This window comes from Mauremys reevesii, linkage group 6 (genome assembly GCF_016161935.1).
Source record: "Mauremys reevesii isolate NIE-2019 linkage group 6, ASM1616193v1, whole genome shotgun sequence".
NCBI lineage: Eukaryota > Metazoa > Chordata > Testudines > Geoemydidae > Mauremys > Mauremys reevesii.
The window spans coordinates 73,750,911-73,778,526 of record NC_052628.1 but is presented as its reverse complement, the minus strand read 5'-3'; the positions used below and the strand labels follow the sequence as shown (position 1 = coordinate 73,778,526).

The following is a 27,616-nucleotide window of genomic DNA, read 5'->3' as shown; positions in this document are numbered from 1 at the left end:
TTTCACCTGAGACAGGCACCTTGCATGAAAAATGTCAGCCTGAACAGTTAAAGTTTGGAGACGTTATAAGCAACTGAAATCATGGTATTATATAGGAAAGCGATAGGCAATCAACTCCACAAGAATATTCTTCTTAAAATTATATGCCAGACACTGTGGAAAATACCCTAATTGCAACCATGGGCAGCTCCCAAAGATTGAATACCACATCACCGAGCAGATTCCAATCAGGCTTATGTACTTCCATCCATTTGCTGTGTAAATGCATCATCAGGCTGCTATTTTTAGTGACTTTCTTTTACAAGAGCAGTGCTTTAGGAGTCCAAATAGATTGATTATAACTGCTTGGGAGGCCCCAGACTAATGACTTCCACTATTATATCCAACCCTGTCGGAAAGGGGGGGAAAGACAAGTTAAAAAAAACTACCTTTATTTTTTTTTCCTTCTTCAGTTACATAATTTTAAACAGGGATTTCATTATTCTGACATTCAGGCAATGTTGACTTCATTAGTTTAGAAAGGAAAAAGCATACAAATGCAAAACATTGTTGGCTTAACCTGAACATACCTGCTTTACTTATTATTGACCAGTGTGTTTTGCCAGAAGGAAATGATCCTCGGCATTAAAACAGAGCACTTAAAAATATTGCTAAAAAGCAAAATGCCTAAATAATGGTCTTTGCAGCAAATAAACAGATTTTATATTTTTTTTATATTTAAGTCCATAATTGGATTAATATACACATCTTGATGTGTATAAGGAGTTCAGATCATATAAACACTGTACAGGCCAAATACCCCTTGAGAATTAAACAAAACTGGATGATAAGAAATACAATACTGCATGTATTTACAAATATTATGGAGTGACAAATTTGGTCAAATACTGCAAAGACAGTCAGGTTTTCACATTAGAATGGTCAAGTCAACTTACTTCTTCAGCTCAAATCAAAATAAAGAACATTGTGTAACTGTCCATGAGTTTAAGACAATCAGTAATACAAACAGGTTGAGTTGAAACTGTTGACCCAGTTATACAGTATATACTTTTGTAGGCCAAGTTCAGGTCTTTAAAAGAAAAATTTAACATTATTATTATTAACAGAAACAGTGACAATGACCAGATTACACATTTTTGTGTTCATGTGAACACATCATTCATCAAAACAATGCACTGCAGTTTTGGCAGATAAGAAAAAATAAATTATAAAATACAACTAAAATCCCTGTAAATGCAATAATGAATTCAAAGGTGTGCATTTATCTATTTTAATACACATTTTGAATGTTACCACAAAACAGATTAAAAATAAATAAGTATGCCAGAAGGCATATGTTGATAGAAAAAAAATTACAAGTTAGCTCTTGGAGGCTTTTTTAAAAATTGTGAGAATTAATCTGAGTTTTGGTCAACAAGTCTGTCTAGCCACTTCCGTCCTTTTATTCCATCTCTCCAAGTACTTGCAGCTAAATATGACAAAAGCACATCTCTGTCATTATGGCTTTAAATGAAGCAGACTTGAAAAAATGGAATGGGCTGCCTTTTCTACAGAACAGCTGGTTTATAGATATTGCAGGCACTTCAAAGGACTGTGGGGGAAAGTACCTGATCCATCCTTTCCCTAATATCTTACATCAGTTGCAATATTACACAGAAAGTTAAGAAGGTTCCAGAAAACTACAGCAAAGTTTTAGGTACTACAGTCTAGTACACAGAAGGCAGTATAAGTTCAACCCATTTCCATTGCCTTTTTTTTTTTTTAAATCAATGAGTAAAATAATTTACCAACAAGTTCTAACAGTTACATGGCACATCCAAATTTTCAGTTTAAGAAGGATGTTGCCATTCAGCAGTAGCCTTCATGGGAACTGTAGGCTTTAATTCCCATTCCACTTTAAGCAGATTCACATTTATTTCCTCTTAGTGTATTTTATAACTCTTAAATATCTTCTCTCTTTTGAAGGTATTTCATCTTCCTGTCTAATGTAACCAGAAGCACAACTTACATTATACAAACATTTGTATTTTTGTACAAGCATCGTTGCCATTTCTACTATACTGCAACTCCATTAGAGGCACAACAAAAGCATATTTTCAAACCCAGAGTCTACTGATGATACTTTTGTTCATTATCAACTACAGCATAGACCATGCCATCAGCAGAATCCATCTAGCTTCTTCCTCAGTATCTCCAGGTAGTGACTGTACCATGATATCATGGAGAGGATTTTATGTTAATACAATAAAATTTGGGACTGCAGTACCATCAGTAATACTGAACAATCAATGCAGATGTCACAGACAATAAGAAATCTTAAGGTAAGATTTTTTATTATTTTTAAATGCTTGGGCAACTATATTTTTCTTCTTCATTATCCTCTTGAAAAGACTGCTTTCAACTTGCTGTTACAGAACTAATCAAAAACCAGATTTATGACATATCTGATCTTCAGCTAAGACACTGATAATTGCTTTCTAGGACAGAAGAAATGCTTTTGAAGTTTAGTTTTGCTGAAGATAGTGTTCATTTGTACCATTTCACTGGTCCATTTACTGATGGTCAAAGAAGCACTCATGTTTCATAAAACTTTAAAGCTTCCAGAAGAGATGGATGAAAAATAAAATACAAATGAAGGACAACCAAACCAAAGCACGGAGGCACGACATTTTTGTTTAAGATGGAGTCTTTGAAAATAATTAGTGGTCATTACAGAAATGATTTTTTTTTTTTAAATCACAAGACAGCAGATGAACAAGAAAGTAATTCCCCATGTTCTGCCTGCTTCCAGAGTCATTTATGGCGTTGAATAGTTTTCCTTTTCCTTCGCTTGAAAAAACAACAGCACCTGCAAGTGTGACAGGAAATACGACATTTAACAAAAAAATGAAAGCACAAAAATAAATCATATCTAATGCCATACTTCTTTAATTTAAAATATGCAGTTAAAATGCCATAAAGTTATAAACCACTGCAAGGTACATATTAACCTCCATTGAGGGTGACTGACACATTACTGAAGCCAAAATTACAGCAGAATCATTTCCAACTCTTTTCACCCTTTCTTTGGAGACAGTCAAATAAGCTACATAATAGACAAGAGAATTACTAATAAAAGTGACTATTATAGTTTCAGGCCAAGACAGAACAGACGTATTAGTTTGAGAGTTATAATAAAGCATTATGTATTGAGGATGAAAGGTGTATTTTTGGAAATAAAAGTGTTTTGATCTCCTGTGTATTACTTTTCATTAAGTACTAGTATGACAAACAAGAATGTAAATGTATTTAAATATTTATATACTAAACCACTATACTAAAATTCACTAATATTGCTGTTGCTGCCCAAGATAATTTTAAAGGCATTTAAGCACTTAGAGCTTGGGAAAGGACCTTTAAAAAAAAAAAAAAAAGGTCTCAAAACAATATTTAATAATAATTTTAAAATTCACGTTCTGATTCAGTGCTGTGAAGAAACATCATAAATGAAGGGGACCGGGGTATGAGAGCAAACAAATACAGATGAACAAAAAAAGTGACGGAAAATAAAAAGCTAAAAAAGGAGAGACAGAAGATGCAGAGGAAAGAAAAACAGAAGAAAGGAGATAAGTGTTTTTAAAAATCAAAGACTAAACAAGAGAAAAAATACTGGGAGAAGATGACAAAAAGAGGACCGAAGGAACAGACAGATGGAAGAAACTACACTTGTGGCATTTCCTTGCTATGTTAGCATAAAGGAATTTAGCCCTCTCTCTAAAACCCCAAGATAAAAGCTGCTTTGACTTCCTGGAAATCTGCTCTAAGGTTAAAATGAACAATGGAGAAAATATCCACATTATTTTTTTTATTTATTATAATTTCAGAAGTGAATGGGCAAACTTTATTTTAGAATATAGGATAGCTTGCCCAGGACAGGTTTGATGATTTGTTGGTAGTGCTCTGTACTACTGTGCTGCACACTAGGTAAGGATTGCTATCCACAGTGTCTCCTCCTCGAGGTGAGAAGTGCTGTGGAAGTGACATATTCTATAGTTACTGCACTTAAGAGGATTGGTGTGCTTTCAGTATCTCAGCAGTCCTTCCACTCATCAAGCATCAGCATTCCTTATGTTCTAAAAGGAACCCTGCCTGCTTGGTTGAGATGTGGATTTTGAAAGGGAGAAAAAATGAGGGTCATTAGTGTTCTAAGAGAGATGAGGAATCCATCCATAGTGAGAGGAGAGTGGGAGAGTCACTTTCTCAAAATATTATCCAAGGGCACTCTGTAGCTCAATCACGAACAGAACTGGGGGGACAGACTCAGACCAAAGCTGGTCAGAGTTACATGACTTTCAGTAGAAAAAAAAAAGCACTAGTTATTGATAATGAGGAAACCCACAATTAGAAGACCAAGAAGAAGCTATATAGATTAAAGAATTCTTTTCAAGAAATAGGTACCAGCAACATAATGTTATTTATATAGTCCTTATGAAAAAATAGAACATGGCAGATCTTGAAGAAAAACAAATGCACCTAAAATCTGTTCATAAATCCTTAGATTTTTTGGTCATCCATGTATGAATGGCCAAGCTATGACCACTACAGTTTGTGCTTAGGTTCTGAACCTGAAAGCACATCTGCAGAAATTGGTTCACTGCCAACTCCTCATTCACTGAATCCCTTTGCAAGCTTTCATTCACCATTCACTACTAGCTATCACACCTTTGGAGGCATGGCACAATCACTCATCAATGCACTGTTTGACAAAACCCATGGCATAATACCAGGACATTTAATCTTAGGGTTCTGGTGATATGCCACTTGGGCTACTGCCTCAGTTTATGTTTCCAGCTCTCAGAAGGATTTAGCCTTGTATTATAGGTTCACTTAGGGCCTGTCTACACAAATATTTAGTTTGTGACAAACTGGGGCATGAATCTACCCCAGAATAGCCTGCCATGGCCTAACAGTCCATGTGGACCATGCTGAAGCTGATCTAGGGACGTTGGTTCTGTATGCTTCCTTCCCTATCAGGTTTCAGTCCTTCCTTAGTTGTGATCTATACGTTATGCATGTAATGCTTCACTAGTTCCTGCTCCTGACTATTAGTTTGCTCCTTCCATGCCAACTACATGTGGACTTTGCACAACTGCCAATACAACTGGCACGGGGCATGCAGAAAAATTCCATCCTTAACCAATCCAGACAGTGTCTCCCATCAACTTCATGAACCTCATGAGCTTCGAAGTATTACTATTACAAAGATCTCTTCTAATGGATATTGATCTTAATTGTGATAAATGTGATCTAACAGGGTATCCCAATTAAGAGGATTTCACTATATAATGCTGAAGTCAAAAAGCTATTGGTAAGAGGAAATAAATCCTTGAATCTTAATATGTATTAATAATGTTTTTTGTTGGAGGAACATACATATACATTCCATATCATTAAACAGACTTGGAAGCTCCGATACTACTAATATACATGAACATCTAAAGTGTTGGAACTCTCAAAGCCTCTAATTTTAATAAATGTCATTTAAATAAATCTAAATTTATGTAAGAAAATGTAGACATCTATTTTAAGATCTCCTAACATAAAAGCTCTTATGGAAAGATTTAACATAGAGCTAAATTTATATTTTAATATACACCTTAACAGACCTAACCCCACCTTCACTCAATGACACTCCACCAAGAAGTAGATCGCGTCAGAACGGGCAACCCATATACCACAACAGAACCTACTTCAATACAGGAAAAACCCCTCTGACTGTACACCCTTAGTTGTCACCTACCACTCCATACTGGAACATATACAGGTTATCACTAAACAGTTACAACCCATATTTTATGGGGACCATATCCTGAAAGAGATCTTTCCTGAAACCTCTCTTCTGGCCTTCAAGCCTCCCCCCATCCTCCAGCTCCTCAGCAGAAGCAAGTTCCTCACAGACCAGGACACCAACTCTAAGCAACACCAGCCTCTCCCATAACACCGGATGCAAAGCAAAACCTGCAGACATATCTTCACTGATATGATGGTCAATACCACAACACACCTTTCAAGATCCTTGGGTCCTACACATACCTATCACAGCATGTGGTGTACTTCATCCAGTGCACCAAATGCCCCAGCAACTACATGGATTGAAAACAGACAGTCACTACACTCTCAAAAGAACTCACACAGAAAATAATAAATGACCAAAAAAACCCCATATCACCCGTAATTGAACACTTGTCAAGTCCTCTGTCTTAACCGTCAAAGGAAACTTGCACAAACACAGCAAAAGATAACTCTGCTAGACACCAAAAATCAGGGATTGAATAAAGACACTGAATTTATGGCTCACTACAAAATCTATAACCCACTAACCCTTCTTTATCCTACGACTATAGAGCTGTTATCCGCATGCTTTACCTTGAATGGATTCTTGCAAAATGTGTTAACTCATCTCTTCCACCCTTGAATTTAGCTGTGACATTTTGAGTACCTCTCCCAGACCTGAAGAACTCCGTGTAAGCTCGAAAGTTTGTCTCTTTCACCAACAGAAGTTAGTCCAATAAAATATATTAACTCACCCACCTTGTGTCTCTAAGGGCAGGTCTACACTAAGGGCGGGGGTCGAACTAGGGTACGCAAGTTCAGCTACGTGAATAGCGTAGCTGAACTCGAAGTACCCTAGTTCGAACTACTTACCCGTCCAGACGCCGCGGGATCAAAGTCCGCGGCTCCAAGGTCGACTCCGCCATCGCCGTTTGCAGTGGTGGAGTACCGGAGTCGACCGGAGCGTGCGGGGAGTTCGAACTATCGCGTCTAGGTTAGACGCGATAGTTCGAACTCCGAGAAGTCGAACTCTCCGCGTCGACCCAGCAGGTAAGTGTAGACTAGCCCTAAATGTATACAGACAGTTTACAACCCCTTGAAGAATACAATTTGTAACAAAAATCCTTCAGTGTTTAAATGTGCTGTCACTAGAGGGCCTCACTATCAAACATACTACTGAATTGCTATAAAACAATTTTAATAGCGCACAAATTCTCTGTGCATTTAAGTGTTTGAAACACACAGCTACCACAACTTTAAGTATGCACACAAATGTTAAAAGTTACTATTATACTTGATAGGAAGGAAGGTATCCACAATCTGCAAGGCATGTTCTCATGTACTAACAAATATTTTATGCATTTAAAAATGTTTTCTATATGACAAAAATTGATCATGTTTTCTAAACTTTTTGTTGCGGGTGTAATAACTTTCATCTGTTGCATAAACAGTGATTATCATACCTAAGGGAAAGCAACAGTTTAGGTTGTGAATTTAAAGAGGATTAACTATTACTGATTAACTCTGTGTGCGGAAATTCTTATTCCAGAATAAGAGTGCTTAATTCCAAATTAGCTTAATCCGTTTTGGAATAAGAGTGTCCACAGATGGAGTTAACTATTCCTAATTAAACAGGATTAACTATTCCCTGTATAGACAAGCCTTTATTCTTTCCCCCTTTATTTACTGCCACTACGTCATCTTCTCTGACCACAGAGTTCCACCTCACTTTAGTCTAGTTTATCCAAAGTGTTTATAGTCAAGAAACGTATCTACCTTATTGCTACGATAATATCACTGTGCTTCTCAAGTCTCTCATTGCTCAGTCTCCTTTCACTTCTCTCTCATGCCTATCTCCACCTTTAAAGTGTTTTGTTATTTTGCTGTTGCCTCTCACATAACCTTCACTCAGTTAATTCTACATTCTTTCTTGTTGCTTTTATCTCCTCCCTCCAAATCATGTTCTCGCTCATGCTGCTCCCTATACCTTGGATAACCTCCTACCTCCAGTGTACCAAGCAGCTTCACTCTCCTTCAATTTGCGTCTAAGATGCTGCAATATTAAACTTTCTCCTTTGGCTCTGATGCTATCACACTAGCCTCCACTCAGGTACTTCCCCAAATACCACTCCTATTCTTATCCAGGATATGATTATATTTTAATGAAGCCATTGTAACAAATATAATAAAGCACCCCCAAGAGATTTTCCCTGGTCTCCCTTTTTTAACATCACTCCAATTTCATTCATCTTTGATATCTGTATGCATTTTATCTGTTATTTAATATTCATATTACAATCATTCCCACTGATCTCATCAGGATTGGCATTTCACTGTGCTAGGCTCTGCACATACAAAGACCCTGTCCTGGAGGGCTTACAATTTCAAAAAATTAGTGGAACTGATCAACAACCGGAAGTTCCATTCCAGGGGAAAAAACAGTTACTAATCTTTTGTAACTGTTGTTCTTCAAGATGTGTTGCTCATGTCCATTCCATTGTAGGTGTGCGTGCTCACCATATGCACTGGTGCCGGAAGTTTTCCTCTCAGTGGTATCTGTAGGGGACCGGCTCTGGCGTCCTCTGGAGTGGCATGTGTATGCGCTGCTATAAGAGGTGCTGCTGGCTCCCCTCATTCCTTCTTGCTGGAACTCTGACAGAGGGGAAGGAGGGTCGGTCATGGAATGGACACAAGCAACAAATCTCGCAGAACAACAGTTACAAAACATTAGTAACTGTTTTTTCTTCTTCAAGTGATTGCTCATGACCATTCCATTGTAGGTGACTCCCAAGCAATACCTATGGAGGCGGGTACAAGTTCATGGATGTGTCTATTGCAACACAGCTCTACCAAATCCAGTGTCATCTCTGGCTTGCTCAGTAACAGCGTAATGTGTCATGTATGTGTGTACCAAAGACCACGACACGGCCCTGAAGATGTCCTGGATAGGGACATGCCCTAGGAAAGCAGCTGAAAATACCTGTGTCCTTGTCGAATAAGCCCTCACTATTGGTGGAGGCACAGCCCCTGCTACCTCGCAGCAGTACGGATGTGTAGCGGGGTACTTACCCTGCTCCTGCCCTGAAGGGCTTAAAACAGCCCTGGGAGAGGGCTGTGGAAGGGAAAGCAGCTAATAGGCTGATTGGGGAAGCAGCCGCAGTTGGGCCACTCCCCAATCAGGCCTCAGCTGGCCCTATACAAGAGACTGGGAGAGGGAGGGGCCTGGCTGCTGGGAAGCTCAGGGTGCCTAGAGTGAGGCAGGGCTGGGGAAAGGCCAGAGGGGCTGGGGAGCTCCAGGCTGGCAACTCCCAGGCTGCAGGGCCTTGTCCAAGGCCCCATAGAGGCACTAGGTTGCAGAGAGAGGCAGCAGGTCTAGACCCAACCTTGCCAGTGATGAGTGGCTGACACTGCAGTCTGCCCCAGGGAACGGGGGCTAGTTGGTGACTGGCAGTAGCCCACAACTGAGGCAAGGTGGGGATAGAGGGTTAGGGGTTCCCCGGGGAGGGGAGACACCGAGAGTGAGGGGTTACTGCCAAGGGGCAGCACCCCAGATAACGGGGCACCGCGTCCGGGAGGGATATGGGGGCCGAGCGGCAGCGAGACACCGGTCTGCAGAGGGCGCTCCGGAGGCTGGACGAGCTAATTCCCAGAGACAACCAGCAGGAGACGCCACAGGTGTGAGTCCCGCATCGCTACAGGATGCAAGTGATGATCCAGGTCGAAATTCTCTGAGAGGACACAGGAAGGCCCTTCATCCTGTCAGCTACTGAAATAAAGAGCTGAGTCTACTTGTGGAAGAGCTTGGTGCGCCCCAAGTAGAAAGCCAGTGCACGCCTGACATCTAGAGTATGCAGATGGCTCTCCTTGTTGGTCATATGAGGCTTTGGATAGAACACCAGGAGGAAAATATCCTGATTGACACAGAAGTGCGACACCACCTTTGGCAGGAAGGTCGGATGGGGTTGCAGCTGAACTTTGTCCTTATAGAACACTGCATACAGGGGCTCTGAAGTAAGGGCTCTAATCTCAGAGACTCATCTCGCCAAGGTAATAGCTACAAGGAATGCAACCTTCCATGACAGGTGGGAAAGGGAACAAGAAGCCATAGGCTAAAAGGGCGGTCCCGTAAGCCTGGAGAGGACTAAGCTGAGATCCCATTGGGGGACCAGGTCTCGGACTGGTGGAGTCTTTCACGGCCTTTCAGGAAGTCATCTCATGCGAGAATACTGATCTACCCTGGACGCGAGGGTGGAAGGCTGATATGGCCACCAAGTGAACCTTGATCAAAGAGAAGGCAAGGCCCTAATGCTTTAAGTGAAGCAGGTAATCCAGAATGGACTCCAGAGACAACTGGGTTGGGGAGATACTCTGCTCCAACACCCAGCAGGACACACGCTTTGCCAGATAAGTTGCTTTGATAGAGGGCTTTCTGCTCTCCAAGAGAACTTGCTGTACCTGACTAGAACAGGCTTGTTCCTCTGGATTCAGCCATGCAGCATCCAAGCTGTGAGGTGGAGAAAGGCAAGGTTGGGGTGCAGGAGCTGACCATGATCCTGCAAGAGTAGGCCATGGGGCTGCTACAGCTGGGTCCCTGAGCATGCCGAACCAATGTTGGTGAGGTCATGCTGGAGCAATCATAATGACCTATGCTTTGTCTCTCGATTTCTAAGAGGACTTTGCTGATGAATGGAATTGGTGGGAAAGCGTACATCTCCTGACCATGACAGGAGAAAGGCATCAGAAAGTGAGCCTCTGCTGAGGCCTTGCAGAGAGCAGAACTGATGACACTTTCTGTTCTGTCTGGTGGTGAACTGGTCCACTCGGGGAGCTCTCCACTTCTGGAAGAGTGAAGGGACCACTCATGGTGAGAGAAAAAGGACCTGCTGAGGCAATCTGCCAGCATGTTCCAGATGCCAGGGAGGTGCGAGGCTTACAGGTGGATTGTATGCTGAATGCAGAAGTCCACAGACGGATAGCCTCCTGGCACAGAGCCGACAAATGAGCTCCCCCATGCCTGTTGACACAGAACATGGAGGCTGTGTTGTCTGTTATCACCTGACCAGAAAGTTAGGGAAGGAACACTCCATAAGCCAGACTGATGGGTCTGAGCTCCCTGACATTTATATGTAATGCGAGCTCCTCTCGTGACCATAACCCTTGAGTCCACAGTGTACTGAGATCCACTTCCCAACCAAGGTCGGACCATCTGAAATCAGATAGACTGTGGGTCGCGGACTTAGGAATGGCACACCTTCCAACACGAGAATTGTGTCGGACCACCGCTGCAGGGAGGTAAGTACCTGTGGCGGGATCATGAGGAGCTTGTCCAGGTGACACCTGGCCGGTGAGTAGACCAATGCCAGCCACATCTGGAGGGGACGCAGCCTGAGTCTCGCATGCCGGACAATGTACATGCATGCTGCCATGTGCCCCCATAGTCTGAGACAGACCCAGGCAGTGGTGAGCAGATGGGAAGTGACGCTGACAATCAGATCGGATACTGCCTTGAACCTGGCCTCTGGCACGAATGCTCTGTCTTGGGTAAAGTCGAGTATCGCTCTGATAAACTATATCCTTTGGACTGGGACCAAGGTTGATTTTTGTTCATTTATCAACAGGCCTAGAGCTTGAGACGTGGTCGGCAACATCTCGACGCCGCACTGGACCTGGATCAGCCCTTGATGAACCAGTTATCGATGTACAGGTAGATCTGGATACCCTGACATCTGAAGTAGGCCACCACCACCGACATGCACTTCGTAAGCACCCTTGTTGCCATTGCTAGGCTAGAAGGGAGCACTGCAAATTGGTAGTGGGAGGTCCCAACTATGAAACTTAGGAATCATCTGTGTCCATGAAATATCGATATGTGAAAGTAAGTGTCTTTCGTGTCAAGGGTGGAGTACCAGTCTCCCGGATCCAGGGAAGGAATGGAGGAGGCCAGGGAGACCATGCGGATCTTCAACTTCTTCAGATACTTGTTGAGGCTCCGCAGGTTGAGGATGAGGCGTAGACACCACGCACTTGGGATAAAAACATAGCGGGATTAAAATTCTTTCCCCCTCAAGTGCAGAGGGATTTGTCCACGGCTCCCGCCCGCAGAAGGCCCTGCATCTAGTGAGTGAGCAGATGCTCATGAGAAGGGTCCCTGAAGAGGGATGGGGAGAGAGGGTGGGAGGGGGCAATAGAAATAAACTAGAGAGTATCCCCCCTGCTGCTGTGCTGAGGACCCACTAATCCGATGTTATAGAGGCCCAGGCAGAGAGGAAGGAAGACAAGTGGTTGGAAAAAAGCAGGGGTGCTGAAAGGCCTTCAGCGTGGATGGCCCACTAGGTACCAAGTACCTCTGCTGCTTCCCGGGGTGGCAGGCAGGTCTCAAAGGGAGCTTGACAGCTCAACGGGTGCTGGAGTCTGGCCACTGTCTGGAGGGAGGAACTGCCCCAGGCTGGTCTTTGCTTTCCACCAGCCCTCTCCTTCCCTTTATGGGACATAGAAGAATGCCCTATCCCAGCCTTTCTTTGCTTTTGAGCTGGTACCAGGCATGGAGATTGGTGTCGGTCAGAGGCTGGTGCCAGTGGTGCACTCCGCACCAATGCTGCAGTGCTTGGAGCGGAGTCCGATCTAGCCAGCTCTAAGGCCAGTGCAACGGCCGACTCCCTAAGAAGCACTCTAATTAGAATGTCCTGCTCCTTTCTGGTTCGCAACTTGAAACTTTTACAAATGTGACACTTGTCACTCACGTGGGTCTCCCCCAATCACCTCGGACAGCAATAGTGATCACTGACTGCCATAGGTTTTCTGTAGCCATCACCAGGCTTGAAGCCCATGGATCGGGAAATGCCCTGCCCCTAGGCTAAGTCCCATAGGGGACTAACTAATTATTTCTAACTTATGCACTAAGGGAAATAATAAACTATACAAACTTTATAAGAACTATATACAAGAGATTCACAACTAGTCACAGTTGAGAAGGAAAGAATGCCGAGGCAAGGAGATGTTCCAGCCCCATCACTGGTAGTAAGAAGTAACTGAGGGAGGGGGAGCTGGCGGTGCCCCTTATACCAGCACATACACACGCCACTCCAGAGGGAGCCAGAGCTGATCCCCTATGGATTCCAGTGAGGGAAAAACTTCGGGCACCGGTGCATGTGGCAAGCACACACACCACAATGGAATGGACATGAGCAATCACTCCAAGAAGTTTACCTGAATCAGAACAAACGTTAAAATATTGAAATTTTCACAGAATAAAATGTTGCAAAAAAATCTGATTTCAAAATGTTGGAACATTTTGACCAAGATGGAACACTGCCATTAGAGAATCAAAACACTCAGTTTGTGCTTAGTTTGACTTTGAACTGCATTTGCCTGAGCTGCTGCAGTGGTTCATAGGAGTTGTAGTTCGGGATCCTCATGTTCCCAATCTTCCCTATAAACCAGACTCCCTGGCCAGAATAAATCGTCTGTGATGGTGCCCATGGTGGTTCAACCGGAGGACAGACTGTGCTGCATCTTGGGATATGTAACATAGTTAAGGAGTCCAACCCACAATGGACAGTGGAGACATGCAGCATCTGAAACAAACTCCCATAAAGCACTGCAACAGCTTAGGCAGATGCAATTCAATGTTGAACTGAGCTAAAATGAAATGTTTTGATTTGGTTCCACAAATCGAAGTATTGCCATTCAGGACAACCTGAGCCAAAACATTTTTATTGGCAAAAGTGACAAAATTTTATTTTCCCTGCAGAAAACTTTGATTTTGTGGAAACTATTTTCCACAGAAAAAACACCGACAAAATCCCTGACTAGCTCTTAAAATTTGATTGTGAATTCTCTAGGACAGGAACCTGGTCTTAAAGCTATAAAACATAATGCAAACTTATGGCACTATCAAATAATTAAATAGCCACATACATAATAGAAAAAATTTAATTTAAAATTAGAGTATTTCATTTTTCAAAATTAGGGTGAGTGTAAATACTGCGCTGATTTTAAATACATGACAAACACAATCACATTAGTTTTGTGATATCAAAGCATATTTGTATATTTTGTGTGCACACACACACATTATATTACATACACACACAGAAAGCACAGTAAAAATACTGTTGGGCTGACAATTATAAAGTGTCCATTTGCTAGCAATCGGATGCTTACAGGAAAACAAGCTACCAGATTCACAAGGTTAACCCTGAAACAGAAGTGGTGTATCTACATCTGGCTAAACTATTCTTGTGTCCATAAATCACTGGCAGCTAGCTGTGAGAGCAATTTTTCTGCAATCTGAAAAAGTCTCTGAAACCAAAAATAAATTCTGTCTTGGCAGTAAACTGAGAGACTAATGATATTTTGGGCAAATACTAAATTCATGCTCCTAGAATATGGGAAAATATTACAAATGAAAATTTCTGGAAAGCTTTAACTTTGTTCATATTTTCAGAGGGAGAAAAGACTAGGCAAAGGAACAAAAAGTAATTAGTTTCTTGACAAAATACCAAGTTTCCTTAAAAAAAGTTACATATGTCTGTCCTCAGTCCAGATATGAAAAATATAGTTGTACTTACATTTTACATTGCTGTTTGAACATTAAGTAGTCATCACAACACCCTCTGAACTAAGTTTTATTTTATTTTTGTAGTTGTTTAAGATTCTTGCAATATATAGTTATAAAGCACTCAATACCTGAAAGGATCCCTAATGCATACACCTAGTATAGTGCTGCTTGAAGCAGCTTTTTTTTCCTTTAATTACTAAGAAAACATAAAACCAGTTCTAAAAGGATGGTGAAGCAGAAAGTGTGGTTTAGATTCCATCGGCAATAAAATAGTTGTCCTTTCTGGGAAAGTGAGATTCCCATGTATCAAAAAGATTAATAGGAGTCAGATGTAAAGAGACAGGTTAAGATTCACTTGTTTAGTATATGAGATGCAACAGCAAAAAAAATGAGGCAAAAAAATTCAAAGATAGGCACCTAAATAAGTGATTTTTTTCAGAGATGCTGAAGATAAATGCTTTATAAGTCAAAGAAAGCAGCAGTTTCTGAGCATCTCTTAAAACTGCCTGGAGTTCATTTTTTTAGGTGCCTGAATATGGATTTAATTTCTAACTCTAAGCTTCTACATTTGAAAATTTTGGCCTTATTCTTCATCATTTTTCCAGACATGAGCACCTGGCAATAGCTTTAGTATAAGTCAAGCCAAATCTACAAATCATCTAGTACGTAGACTATTGAGGCAAGTAGTGTTTTGTAAATTACATAATGAACTTTAAGTAGCTGCCCTGAAAATCAGTAACATCAGAAATAATCTGAAGTTAGCTATGGTCTTTAAAAGTGCTTTGGTGAAACAAGGTCATAGCAGTGATTAAATACTACTACATACCATTAAGAATAATATTCTAAGGCAAATTTATTTGTACAGTGAGTCATTTCAGCATATACCTTCAGCATATAGTGATGGACTTTCAAAAGAGATTTTTCCACTGCAAGTATAGTCCAAGAAATGTTATAAATTGAGATTTATTGTAAGGCTTTACAAGTGGCCTACCTCCCCCTAATATCTCCCATCTTGATAACACTATTTGAATGAATGTTTTGGGTAGCTCTAATATCAAAGAAGAAACACATGCGAGTATAAACTCTTTGGGGAAGGAACTACTGTATCTCTTTCTAGAGATCCTAACTCAACGGGGCCCCAGTGCAACTGTGTCTGACCTCTGGGCACTACTGTAATACTTCTATTATCACTAGTAATAATGTACCACCACCTTCATGCATGAGTGTCTCCATCTCATGACCAGCTGGACACACCGTTGTGAAATCACGTTCTCCAAAGCAATACAAAAATGTCAATTAAAACCCCATATTTATTTTCTAATAATCAAGGAAAATCTGTTTTATTCTTTATTACAAATTGCACTACTCAGATGGGTGTATTTAATTCCCACATACTATACAGTAACTCCTCATTTAACCTCGTCCTGCTTAACGTTGTTTCAATGTTATGTCCCTGCCCAATTAAGGGAACATGCTCGTTTAAAGTTGTGCAATGCTCCCTTATAACGTCGTTTGGCTGCCTGCTTGTAAGATTCTGTGGAAGAGAAGCGACTTTACAAGGGAGCATTGCACAAGTTCCGCTTCTCTGCCTCTTCCCCCTCCCTCCCAGCGCTTCCCCCACTGCCAAACAGCTGTTTGACAGCGCTTAGGACTTTCTGGGAGGGAGGGAAAGGAGTGGAGACACAGCACTTCCCCGCTCCTCCCCCTCCCTCCCAGAAAGTCATAAGCACCGCCAAACAGCTGTTTGGTGGCAGGGAAGTGCTGGGAGGGTGAGGGAGGAGCGGGAAAGCGATGCGTCTCCACTCCTCCCCTTCCCTCCCAGAAAATCCTAAGTGCTACCTAACAGCTGTTTGGCAGCACTTAGGACTTTCTGGGAGGGAGGGGCAGGAGTGGGGAAGCACCGTGTCTCTGCTCTTCCTCCTCCCTCCCAGAAAGTCTTAAGGGCCGCCAAACAGCTGTTAGAGGTGTTTAGGATGTTCTGGGAGGGAGGGGGAGGAGTAGAGATGCAGGGCTTCTCCGCTCCTCCCCCCTCCCTCCCAGCACTTTGCGTTTAGGGCTTTCTGGGAGGGAGGGGAAGGAGCAGGGAAGCTTAGGACTTGGGGGGGGGGATGTTGCGTTCTCTGGAGAGGAGGTGAAGTGGGGGTGGGAAGAGGTGGGCCTGGACTGGAGCGGGGACAGGAAGAGGCGGGCCTGGAGCATTCCCGACAAAAAGTCCAAGCCTGTTCTTCTCCGGGGAAGCTGCCGCTGCTGCTGTAAAGGTGCTTCCTAGCATCCTTGCCGGGTAGGCTGTGCCTGTGTGGGGTAAGCCAGGGGCACTTCCCAATCACCGGACAGTACTGTACAGTATACAATGCCTTTTGTCTGCCCCCTCCAAAATTTCCTTAGAACCTAACCCCTAGATTTACATTAAATCTTATGGGAAAATTGGATTCGTTTAACATTGTTTCACTTAAAGTTGCATTTTTCAGGAACATAAGTACAACATTAAGTGAGGAGTTACTGTACATCAACAAATACTTTTCCCTTTCACTGTGATTTATGTACCCTGCAGTTAAGTTTTTGTAATTAGTTAGCAAGTTGTCAATGACTAATAATTTAGTAAGTACTGTTTTAAAAAAAAATGCAAAGTTCAAACATCTTCTAGTATTTGGTGCCAATTCAGATAAATTAGTTATTTTCTAGATATTAAGTTGTTAGCCGAATATGAAAACATCTGAAAACATCAATGTTTTTCCACTAAAACAGCATAGCAAATAATATATTAAAAAAACATTGATATTGTACTGTCCACTTAAAAGTATTAGAGAAAATACACACAGACTACACCACTTGAAACAAACAAGAGTTGAAGCAGGCAAAACAGCTCCTTAACATGCTGGTATTTCTTCCTGCCTCCAAGACAGGCTGTCTAATGGTACTATGTACTTCAAATCCTTTTGCATAGGTTTTCCAATTGTAATTGCCATTTTAAGGCTTTTTTTTCCTCCATAAAGTTTTAAGCCACGCAATGAGAACAAAACCAACGGAGCTATTTCTGCCTGCCTACACTTTGGAACTCACCACATGTTCAACACTTTCTGGCAGCTATGCACAAAAAAATAAAGGAAAAAAGAGAATCAGAACACCATATACCATGCAAAAGTTCTACAATTCTCACGAGAGTTGTATTCAGTATAGTGATCTTAAAAGACAGTAAAATTTCTTACCAAGCTGTTAGCTAGCATGTCAAAATCAAGTATGGATTTCACTACTGTAAAGCGAACAATTTGTGTTATTTTAACTTTAACTAATGGAGTCAACATTAAGGATAACAGATATTCTAATATTTAATTATTTGAAGCCCACATAATTAAAGCTCAAAAATACTGAAGTATCTTGCCACTTCCTAGTACAAGTGTGCAAGGTTCTTTTTATAAGTAACTTGGTAAATGAAATGCTGATTAGCTCAGTACTGGAGATCAAAACACTGCCTTTTAAACTTTAATAGATAAGAACAATACATACTTTGTTTCATCCATTACTTCTACTTCTGTAGGGGCTGTGATAGGAGCGTTCGAACGGCCTGCAGTTGGGTCATCTGTATTCAATTCTCCATTTGTTGAGCTTACAACCTGCAATTACCAAAAGTATTTTAAGTCATGCAAGTGCACATGTAGGATTCTGAAACTGCATAACATACAGAAAAATCCAGATTAGCGTTATTAATATATTACCATTTTAGATACTATCATGACCATCATTCTTCTAATACTATTTACTAACTTTGCTCCATGCACTCACTCTCCTGCCGCTAGAAGAAAAGCAATCTACAAGACTGACTCCTTAAACATGGCAGACTGAGGCTTTGTCTACACTAGCACTTTTGTCAGCAAAACTTTTGTTGGTCAGCGTGTGGTAAAAACAAACCCTTGACGACATAACTTTCACCCACAAAAGCACCATTGTGGACAGCACTATGTCAGCGGGAGAGTGGTAAAGTCCGTAGTGTAGACATAGCCTAAGTGCAGCACCACAGTATTTAGACTCATAGAATATCAGGGTTGGAAAGGACCTCAGGAGGTCATCTAATCCAACCTGCTGCTCAAAGCAGGACCAATCCCCAGACAGATTTTTGCCCCAGATCCCTAATGGCCCCCTCAAGGATTGACCTCACAACCCTGTGTTTAGCAGGCCAATGCTCAAACCACTGAGCTATCCCCTCCCTATTTAGGGCTGATAGCCCCAGATCTCAGCTTTCTTTGATACAATTACTAAGCCAAAGCAAGAACATGATGATATTAAGGAAGAAACTGTTCTGGCCATTTGAGGCAGCCAGGGCATCTGCCAATCTTCATGTGACTTCAGAAGTTTCCTGGAATGTCACCTTCACTATTGGCCAGCTGATCTCCAGGACTCCAGGTCAGAGAAGGCAAGATTGCACTGGCAATGCTGTGGCTGTCCCCTCCTGATTAGTAGTCACTGTTGTTACAATGCTTGCAGGCCTCTCTAATGGTTCCTGGTTGCCCCAAGAGCAGGCACTTTGCACTCTGAGTTGCTTAGCCGCCCCCCACCCTTGTCCCAGATGGAACCAGGTGGGTCATTCTGCAAAAAGCACTCACCAGGGGTGGAAAGACTGTTGGCTGCAAGGCCCAAAGTGTTTGCTCTAAGTTCTCCTGCAACACAGGAGCATTAACTGCCATCCATTAAATAGGTATGCTCTTACCTTCTACACCCATCTTCTCTCAAACTCCTTCCCAACTTCCCAGACCATCCTGGCTTTCAGGACCCCTGGCTTGGTTTTTAGCCAACTATCATCTACAACTATTATCACTTCCCTAGCCACCAACAGGGCAAATGAGGCCATTCCAGAGCCTTCTCCCTGATTTTATTTTGGACAGTTTGCCAGGCAGTTGGCTGACTGAGGGTGGCTGAAGACAGAGTGTACATCAGATCAGGTGACCCCACCCTGTAAGGCAAAGGGCAGGTCTACCAGCCCAGTGCATAAAAGCTGTATCTGCATGATGATACAATTCCAGTTGGGATAATATGGTGGCAGGAGCCTGTAGGACACAGAGGTGAAACTTAGCATGCAGTCAGTGCCCAGAACAGCAAGTAGGATAAAACTAGATAGGACAGATAGGAGTCACCAACCAAGTCAATATTATGGTTCGGGAATAGGAAGATGGCCCAAGAGCTTATACTTCAGAAGATTCTTAACCTCTTGTGATTAAGGGTTATATAGGGAGACAAGCCAGGTGAGAAAATCACCCCTATTGTGCCATTTACTGGATTACTCTCACAAGCTGTATTACTGTAGCTACTGTGGAATTATTGGCAGAGCTGGCAGCACTACCTGCTAAGGTGGCCCCACACTTCCTACTATAAAACCCTGTTTTTAATTGCTTATAACTTTGCCAATCTTTAACCATCTGGGTTGAAATTTTCTATGCCAGGTGTCTGCTTAAAAAATGGGTCAGCCATTTCCAAGACTGAGATTAGGAAAAAACATTGGTTTTGCCAATGTTTAAAAAAAAAAAATGAAGACCTTTTCTTTGAGAAAATCTAGCATGCCCATGTTTTGGAACAGGGATCTGAAATTTCCCCAGGCGACAATCTTTGTGGAAGAGATGTATATTTTGCATCCTCATAAAAATCCATTCAATTTTGGACAAGCTACAAGCCCCTGAAAAATCTCATATGCATGTGCTTAGCAGAGCCCTGCTACAATATAGCTAAATTATGCAAAGATTCCATCTGCTCTGAGCATGCTCTGGTCCAGGGCTGCAGGGGATGAGAAGGACTTCCCTTGCAACGGCTGCTCCCAGGTGCTGCAGGCTAGAGTGAGGCCAGGCATGGCAAGTGAGAATAGGGAGACTCTCTCCTGTATACTCAATGTTTGTGCCGCTGCACCCAGGAAGCATTGAGAAGGAAGTCACCTGACTAGAATGCAGAAAGGCCAAGAGCCTGATATGGGAAGAGGGTGGAAAAGACTGGGACAAGGAGCCTGGGAGCAAGATAGAGGATATAGGCTGGGTCTGGAGTCTGGCTGGAAGGGAGAGAAACTGGGACAGGGTAAAACGGAGATAATAGCACTTCCCTACCTCACAAGGGTGTTGTGAGGGTAAATACATTTCCCACACAATATTCAGGAGGGCCATATAATTACCTCCAGTAGACAGACTGTGAGACAGGAAGACAAATCAAATGAGTAGCTGGGATGGTGGGGACTAAAATTGGTTGAGGACCACTACTAGGGAGACTAAGAGCCAGCTGGGGATAAACAGGGTGAGATGACTGAAAGCTTGTAGGGGAAGACTGAGTGGATGATGAAATGGTGGGGGGACTTGTACTAGCTGGGCAAGGAGACATGGGGATAAGGAGCCTGGGGAACCATCACTAATATAAGAAGGGCATATGGTAGCAGCACATTTCAGGTAATCAGCGGAACTGGATAATATATGGCCAGTTCTTCAAATATATAAATGGGCAGTACATTCTGGCTATAGGTGAGAAGGCACTCTCACATTCCAACTTTCACTCTGTGGCCTTTCCCTTTTCTCTTGCAGAAAACCTTGGACCCTCAACTCTGTAGCTCTATCAGCTTTAGAAATAGGAAGGATTTAGCTAGAAATTATTGCTCCACATGAGACAAAAGGTTCCTCATCACTTGGGAATCCTACAGGCCCATGCGCTAAGCTTGCTCCATTGCTGAATGATTGTTATCCTAAGGAGATCTTTTCCTCTTGGCTTACTGGATGAGCAAGCGGGCTGCAGTGACTGAAGAGCCTCATCAGGTGGCCTGCATTGAAGGGTGTGTGTTGGCAGGCATCCCACTGATTAGATATTTATGTCTAGAATGGGGCAAGTTAGAGTTTCCCTTCTGGTTCTCAAAAACAGAGCAAAAGGGTATTCAGGTAAACCCAGAACTTCTGTGTCAAAGTTTTGTTTTTCTTCACTGAGCATGAGATTCCCTCTTTACTCGGTACTGATTGCTTGTCATCCTCTAGACCAATGGTTTTTGATATTTTCTACACTCTGACTTCATGCTACAACCAAAAAGAATTGAAGAACCTCTTTCCCATATGGCCATAAAGAATGAAAGGTAGGCATGACAACCAAGGTTGACAACTCATTCTGAAGAATCCTTAATGCTGATGGAGCTCCTACTAAAATATCCATCCCTTCTGCCCTGGAACCAACATATCAGTTGTCACTGCCAGTGCTTGAAAGCAGTTGTCTGGGTGGCTGGCAAGTGGTACTCAGTTTGCTCCCAGTTGTACATCCAACTCTTCAGTAGACTATGCACTCACATCTTTAGCCTTCCTTCCTAGTGTTTTCCTGGAGTGGGATTCAGCTGACTTGTGATTTGATCACCTGGGGAAGATGATAGGGTTATGTATGGGGATTAGCTCATGCCACTCTTTGACAACATGTAATAGAAATACATATGGCTTGCATGTCATCATCCAACTTTGGGGAAATTATGCGATTTTGAAACTGATATAGACTTGTTGGATAAGATAACAATGCAGTGTAAAAATTTTACCAGATGTTCCTAAAGCCAGCCAGATTTAGTCTGAACTCTACTGCATGAGCACCCACATAGCTCTTGCACCTTTCCTATCACTGACTACAGATATGGAAAGACAGCAATCAAAGCAAAACATGAACAAATCTGAAGAATTAATTACTTAATTTTACTCCTGGGGGAATTCTGCACCAAAAAATAAATAAATAAATAATTCTGCATCAATTTAAAATTCTGCACACAATATTTTAAAATTTTGCAAAATTCTGCATATTTTATTTGTCAAAGTAACACAATATAATCACAACAGTTTTAATTATTTTTGGTCATTTATTTCAAAATACCTGTAAGCAAGTATGTCTGTAACAATACAGACAAAAAAGATTCAAGAAATATTTTTTGACAAATAGATTCCTTACTAGGCATATTAATACAGAACTCTGAGTAACAATTCATTTAAGCTACAATATAGAACCATATTTCCCGCATCCCTCAGAAGCAGTGCAAAGGGTTGGGGGAATCAGGGGTAATGATGGAGAGGGAAGTAAATTGCTGGGAAGAGCCTGGGTGTGAACTTAGGGGGTTGTTGCCTATGGGTGGGAAAAGTATGGAACAGGTTTTTTTGGGGGGGAGGGAGGGATTATTAGGGAGCTTCCTCCATGAAGACCCTCGCTGACCCCTAGGCTCTCCCATTCAGTCAGGAACATCTGCCCCCGTCCCCATGTGGCCCTGCACCCCTTTCCCCTGTCCCTATGTAACTCTGTGTACTTGGAGTCCCTATGTGACTATGTCTCTATGTGACTCCCTCTGCCATCCCCAGATCTCTGTGCCACCACTCAGCCACCCCGTCCAGATGTTTCCCTGTAATTCCTCCCCCTGTCTCCATGCCCCCCTCAGCCACCCTCTGTCCCCATGTAGCTCTGCACCTCCTCCCCCATCACCATGTGCCCCCCCGGGCCCTGTGACTCCATTCCCATTCAGCCCCTGCCCCAGTCTGTCCTCCTCCACTAGCCCTTATGAAGCCCTGACTGACAACCCCCCCCCAGCACCCCATGCTGTCTGTCTCCCCATAGCCCCAGTCTCCTGAGCTGGCCTGACAGGCGCTGCAAAGAAGGCAGGCTCTTTCTCTTCCCTAGATGGTTGGGAGCTGGTGGGCAAAAGGTGTAACTGAAGAAATTAATTTTCTGCTGGGAGCTGCTGCTGTTCTTGCGCCACAGCCCCCTCTGGTGGGCAAAAGGTGGAATTGCAGCAACAATTTGGCAGCTTTTTTGGCGCAAAATATTAAAAATATGTGTGGCTCATTAAGTATGCACACACCATCGTCTCATCCATGCACTGAGACTCTGAAGCTCTGCCTGCCTACCTGGCCCTGCGCATGGAACTGGAAGCATTTCTGAGAATGCCACCATAGAGGTCCTGGATTTCAGTCTCTTTCCTAGCAGCCTAAATTTGGCCTCCAGGATGTCTCCCCTACCCTTCCGTATGTCATTGGTACCTACATATACCACGACCACCGGCTCCTCCCCAGCACTACACATAAGTCTATCTAGATGCCTCGAGAGATCCACAACCTTTGCACCAGGTAGGCAGGTTGGTCACTATACGGTTCTCCCAGTCATCACGAACCCAGCTATCTATGTTTCTAATGATCAAATCTCCCATTACTAACACTTGCCTTTTCCTAATGCCTGGAGTTCCCTCAACCGGAGAGGTAACCTCAGTGCGAGAGGATACCCCAAAATCATCTGGAAGGAAGGTCCTAACTATGGGAAGGTTTCCCTCTGCTTCCCTTTGCAGATGGAATCTTAGGAGAATTTTGCTGCTCAGTCCTGTACTGAGTCTATGCAAACTTTAGTTTCCAGAGGCTTATTAAACCAAATGTGGGTGGATTTTCACAAAGACAACAAAAGGCACCTCTGACCCCCAAGTGGACCCCTTGCCAAATTTCAAATTCCCACCACTAAGTATGGAGGTGCTAGAGTGTCTCAATTACATGGTTGTATAATTATTTATTTTTACAAAGTTGTCAGCAACTAGTTATAATGAAAAATGCTAGACAACCTCAAGTATTACTATCATCTCTTCCTATCATATACCTGTAGTTTTATACAATGGCTAATTTCAGAGTTCTCAGGTTTTTGAGTTAGCGTTCCAAGCTCAAGAAGCTTTGACTGAAGATCAGAGGCTGCTTGTAGGAGAGTGGTCTGTTAAGCAACTAAGTAGGAGTGGAGCAAACCATAACAAGGTGATGAGGAACAGCAGCCCAAATTCTAGACTGACAGTCAAATGACTTTCTCCAAAGAAAGCTAAGTGAGACCAAAATCTCCGTTTTTCAAAATTGTATCCCACTTCTGAGACAGCTGCATTCTTGGCCAACACAGTATACAGTTAAAGCTAACAAATTACACCATTTTCATATAAGATATTGATGAGTGTACGAGGAAGGGAGGAACTGGGGAAACTTTTGGGATAGGGGGTGCCTATACAAGAAGGATGGGCTCCACCTAAACCAGAGTGGATCCAGACTGCTGGCACTTAACATTAAAAAGGCTGCAGAGCAGTTTTTAAACTAAGATGGGGGAAAGCCAATTGCTGCAGAGGAGCACATGGATCAGACAGAGACTTCTCTTAGAGGAGAGACTATTGATAGAGATTCTCTAGGTTTTAATCAGGAGGACAGAATGGAAGAGGATAAAGTATGGGCCAGATCAGACGAGAAACATTCACATAAAAAAGAATCTGAAACATCAGAAAAGGGCAGACGAACAAACAGTGACAAGTTTTTAAAGTGCTTGTACACAAATGCTAGAAGTCTAAATAATAAGATGGGTGAACTAGAGTGCCTCGTGTTAAAGGACGATATTGATACAATTGGCATCACAGAAACCTGGTGGAGTGAGGACAATCAATGGAATACAATAATTCCGCAATACAAAATATGGCGGAAGGACAGAACAGATTGTGCGGAGGGCTGGGGGTGGGGTAGGGAAGCAATGGCACTATATGTGAAAGATAATGTAGAATCAAATGAAGTAAAAATCTTAAATGAATCCACATGTTCCATAGAATCTCTATGGGTAGTAATTCCATGCACTAAGAAGAATATAACAGTAGGGATCTATTATTGACAACCTGATCAGGGCAATGATAGTGACTATGAAATGCTAAGGGAGATTAGAGAGGCTATCAAAATAAAGAACTCAATAATAGTGGGAGATTTCAATTATCCCCATACTGACTGGGTACACGTCACCTCAGGACGAAATGCAGAGACAAAATTTCTCGATACTTTAAATGACTGCTTCTTGGAGCAGCTTGTAAAGAAACCCACAAGGGGAAAGAAAATTCTCGATTTAGTCCTGAGTGGAGTTCAGGATCTGGTCCAAGAGATAACTAACAGGACCGCTTGGAAATAGTGACCATAATATAACAACATTTAACATTCCTCTGGTGGGAAGAACACCTCAACAGCCCAACACTGTGGCATTTCATTTCAGAAGGGGGAACTATACAAAAATGAGGAGGTTAGTTAAACAGAAATTAAATGGTACAGTGACTACAGTGAAATCCCTGCAAGCTGCATGGACACTTTTCAAAAAACACCACAACAGAGGCCCAACTTAAATGTATACCCCAAATTAAAAAACAGTAAAAACTAAAAAAAGAGCCACCGTGGCTTAACAACCATGTAAAAGAAGCACTGAGAGATAAAAAGACTTCCTTTAAAAAGTATCAGAGGGGTAGCCGTGTTAGTCTGGATCTGCAAAAGCAGCAAGAGTCCTGTGGCACCTTATAGACTAACGGACAAGCTCATGCTCCAATAAGTCCGTTAGTCTATAAGGTGCCAAAGGACTCTTTGCATCTTTTAAAAAGTGGAAGTTAAATCCTAGTGAGGTAAATAGAAAGGAGCATAAACACTGCCAAATTAAGTGTAAAAATGTAATAAGAAAAGCCAAAAAGGAGTTTGAAGAACAGCTAGCCAAAAACTCAAAAGGTAATAACAAAATGTTTTTTAAGTACATCAGAAGCTCTTTGTTGCTACAGTGATAAGCATCACATAAAAGCTCAGGAGGAAACTAATAATTCTGTATTCCACACAAAGTTTGGAGGTGTGTGTTAAATAGGGCACAGAGCCACATGAGGATAAAATAAAATATTGAACAGCTAACCCAATCAGTGAAGACCATCCATCTTGTGCACTGAATGAGGCAGGGGTCCTAGTGGAAAAAACCAAGTATATACACCTCTACCCCAATATAACGCCACCCGATATAACATGAATTTGGATATAACACAGTAAAGCAGCTCTCCAGGGGGCCAGGGCTGCGTGCTCCAGCGGATCATATCAAGATAGATATAAAGTGATTTCACCTCTATAAGAGTTTTTGGCTCCCAAGGACAGCTTTCTATCGAGATAGAGGTGTAATCATGGAATTAAAGACCTTTGCTAAGAGATAGCAAAGGTGTACATCACATCTCTTCCTCTTTGCTGAGACTGCAAAGCCATGAAGCTTGGCATTCTGGGTAGTTACAAACAGATCTGATGTCAGTTTACCTGAACACTTGCAAGAATCTCTTTGGCTTAGCTCCCATTTCCCTGGGAGAAGAGACATATGGCTCAGCCAGTCCTTTGGAAGATTGAACATCCTGACCAGGTCAGTACCACCTGAGATCTCTGAAGTGATTTTCATGCTAACCTGTCACCCTGCAAATGGATTTATGACATAAACCTTGTGTTGCTTGAACAATCAGCCCTGGTTTGTTACATGTGACCTGAAGATTAGGAGGACCAATCTCACTGTCCACAGCTTGAAGAGTAAAGGGAATCTCTCCGATGGATCAAGATCCTTGGGCTGAGACAGGACACAGAGAGCTAACCACCTGCTAGACTTGAGGAATGGACTTGAGGAAAGACACCCCCTCTGAAGAGATGTGTAGTGGTCCTTCCACAACACAAGTGCTGGACTTGCAGAAATAGTATGGTTTTGGCCTGCAACTCTCCCTCAAGTGGGGTCCACAAAGCTAAAAGAGGCTGAATCAAGGAACAAGTGGATTTTCTAGCCCATAGGACCACATCTATGAATGATGACAATGCCCAGCATGTGCTAAATCCAATTGACTTCCTGATCTGAGTTGCTAAGGTAACTACCTTGTTAATTGCCATATGTTGGAGATGTGTTAAGATGTGAAACTCTGGTAGCCAACAAGCACAAAAGGATAAAATTAGATTTGAAAATGCACAACCCAGATTTTTTTAATGTAATTGTATGAAGAGTATATGCAGGCAGGCAACTTTTAGATGGAGAGAAGTAAGTTTCTAGGTTCTACTGCTGCTATCACTTGTCTACCTTTAATTTTCTGTAGGCAACAAAGTAATTCAGCCTTTGGGATATCACGACCAAAACTGGACTCCTTTATCTCTTTAGCAAAGCAAACAGAGTCAACCTCTTCAAAGCACTCCTGCTATAGCACTCAAAACAACTTTGACAGCCAGAAAATTACAGTCTGCCCTACATCTTCCTGGCTCTCTGACTGATAAGATATGGAGACAGGAAAAATCTGAGGGAACTCAGACAAAACATCCTGGTGAAAATCAAAGAATACTTGGTAGTGCTTTTGATCTGCTCTACTTTGCCAGCAGAAAAAGGCAGGCTAGTGCCCAGAAAAAAGGAAGAGGAAAAAGGAAGGTTTGCTTCCATGGCATCAAAAACTCTCCACGGGCTGGTTCCTGCCAGTTG

At 42.4% G+C, this 27,616-nt stretch overlaps 1 protein-coding gene across 24 annotated transcripts in view; it reads right to left on the bottom strand.

The window, feature by feature from the left end:
• Positions 1 to 430: 430 nt before the first annotated feature.
• The window catches only part of CSNK1G3 (casein kinase 1 gamma 3), a 158,982-nt gene continuing 131,796 nt past the window's right edge, over positions 431 to 27,616 (bottom strand). For 18 of the 24 annotated variants that reach the window (XM_039543722.1, XM_039543728.1, XM_039543721.1 and 15 more), the window contains 3 exons: positions 17,876 to 17,982; positions 17,432 to 17,455; positions 431 to 2,848 (listed from right to left, as the gene is read on the bottom strand). In XM_039543722.1, coding sequence (XP_039399656.1) covers positions 2,794 to 2,848; positions 17,432 to 17,455; positions 17,876 to 17,982 — 186 coding nt within the window. In that variant the 3' untranslated portion in view covers positions 431 to 2,793. Of the gene's footprint in view, positions 2,849 to 17,428; positions 17,456 to 17,875; positions 17,983 to 21,660; positions 21,725 to 27,616 lie in introns of those variants that run through there. The other 6 variants (XR_005600223.1, XR_005600225.1, XR_005600226.1 and 3 more) reach the window with 3 other exon arrangements.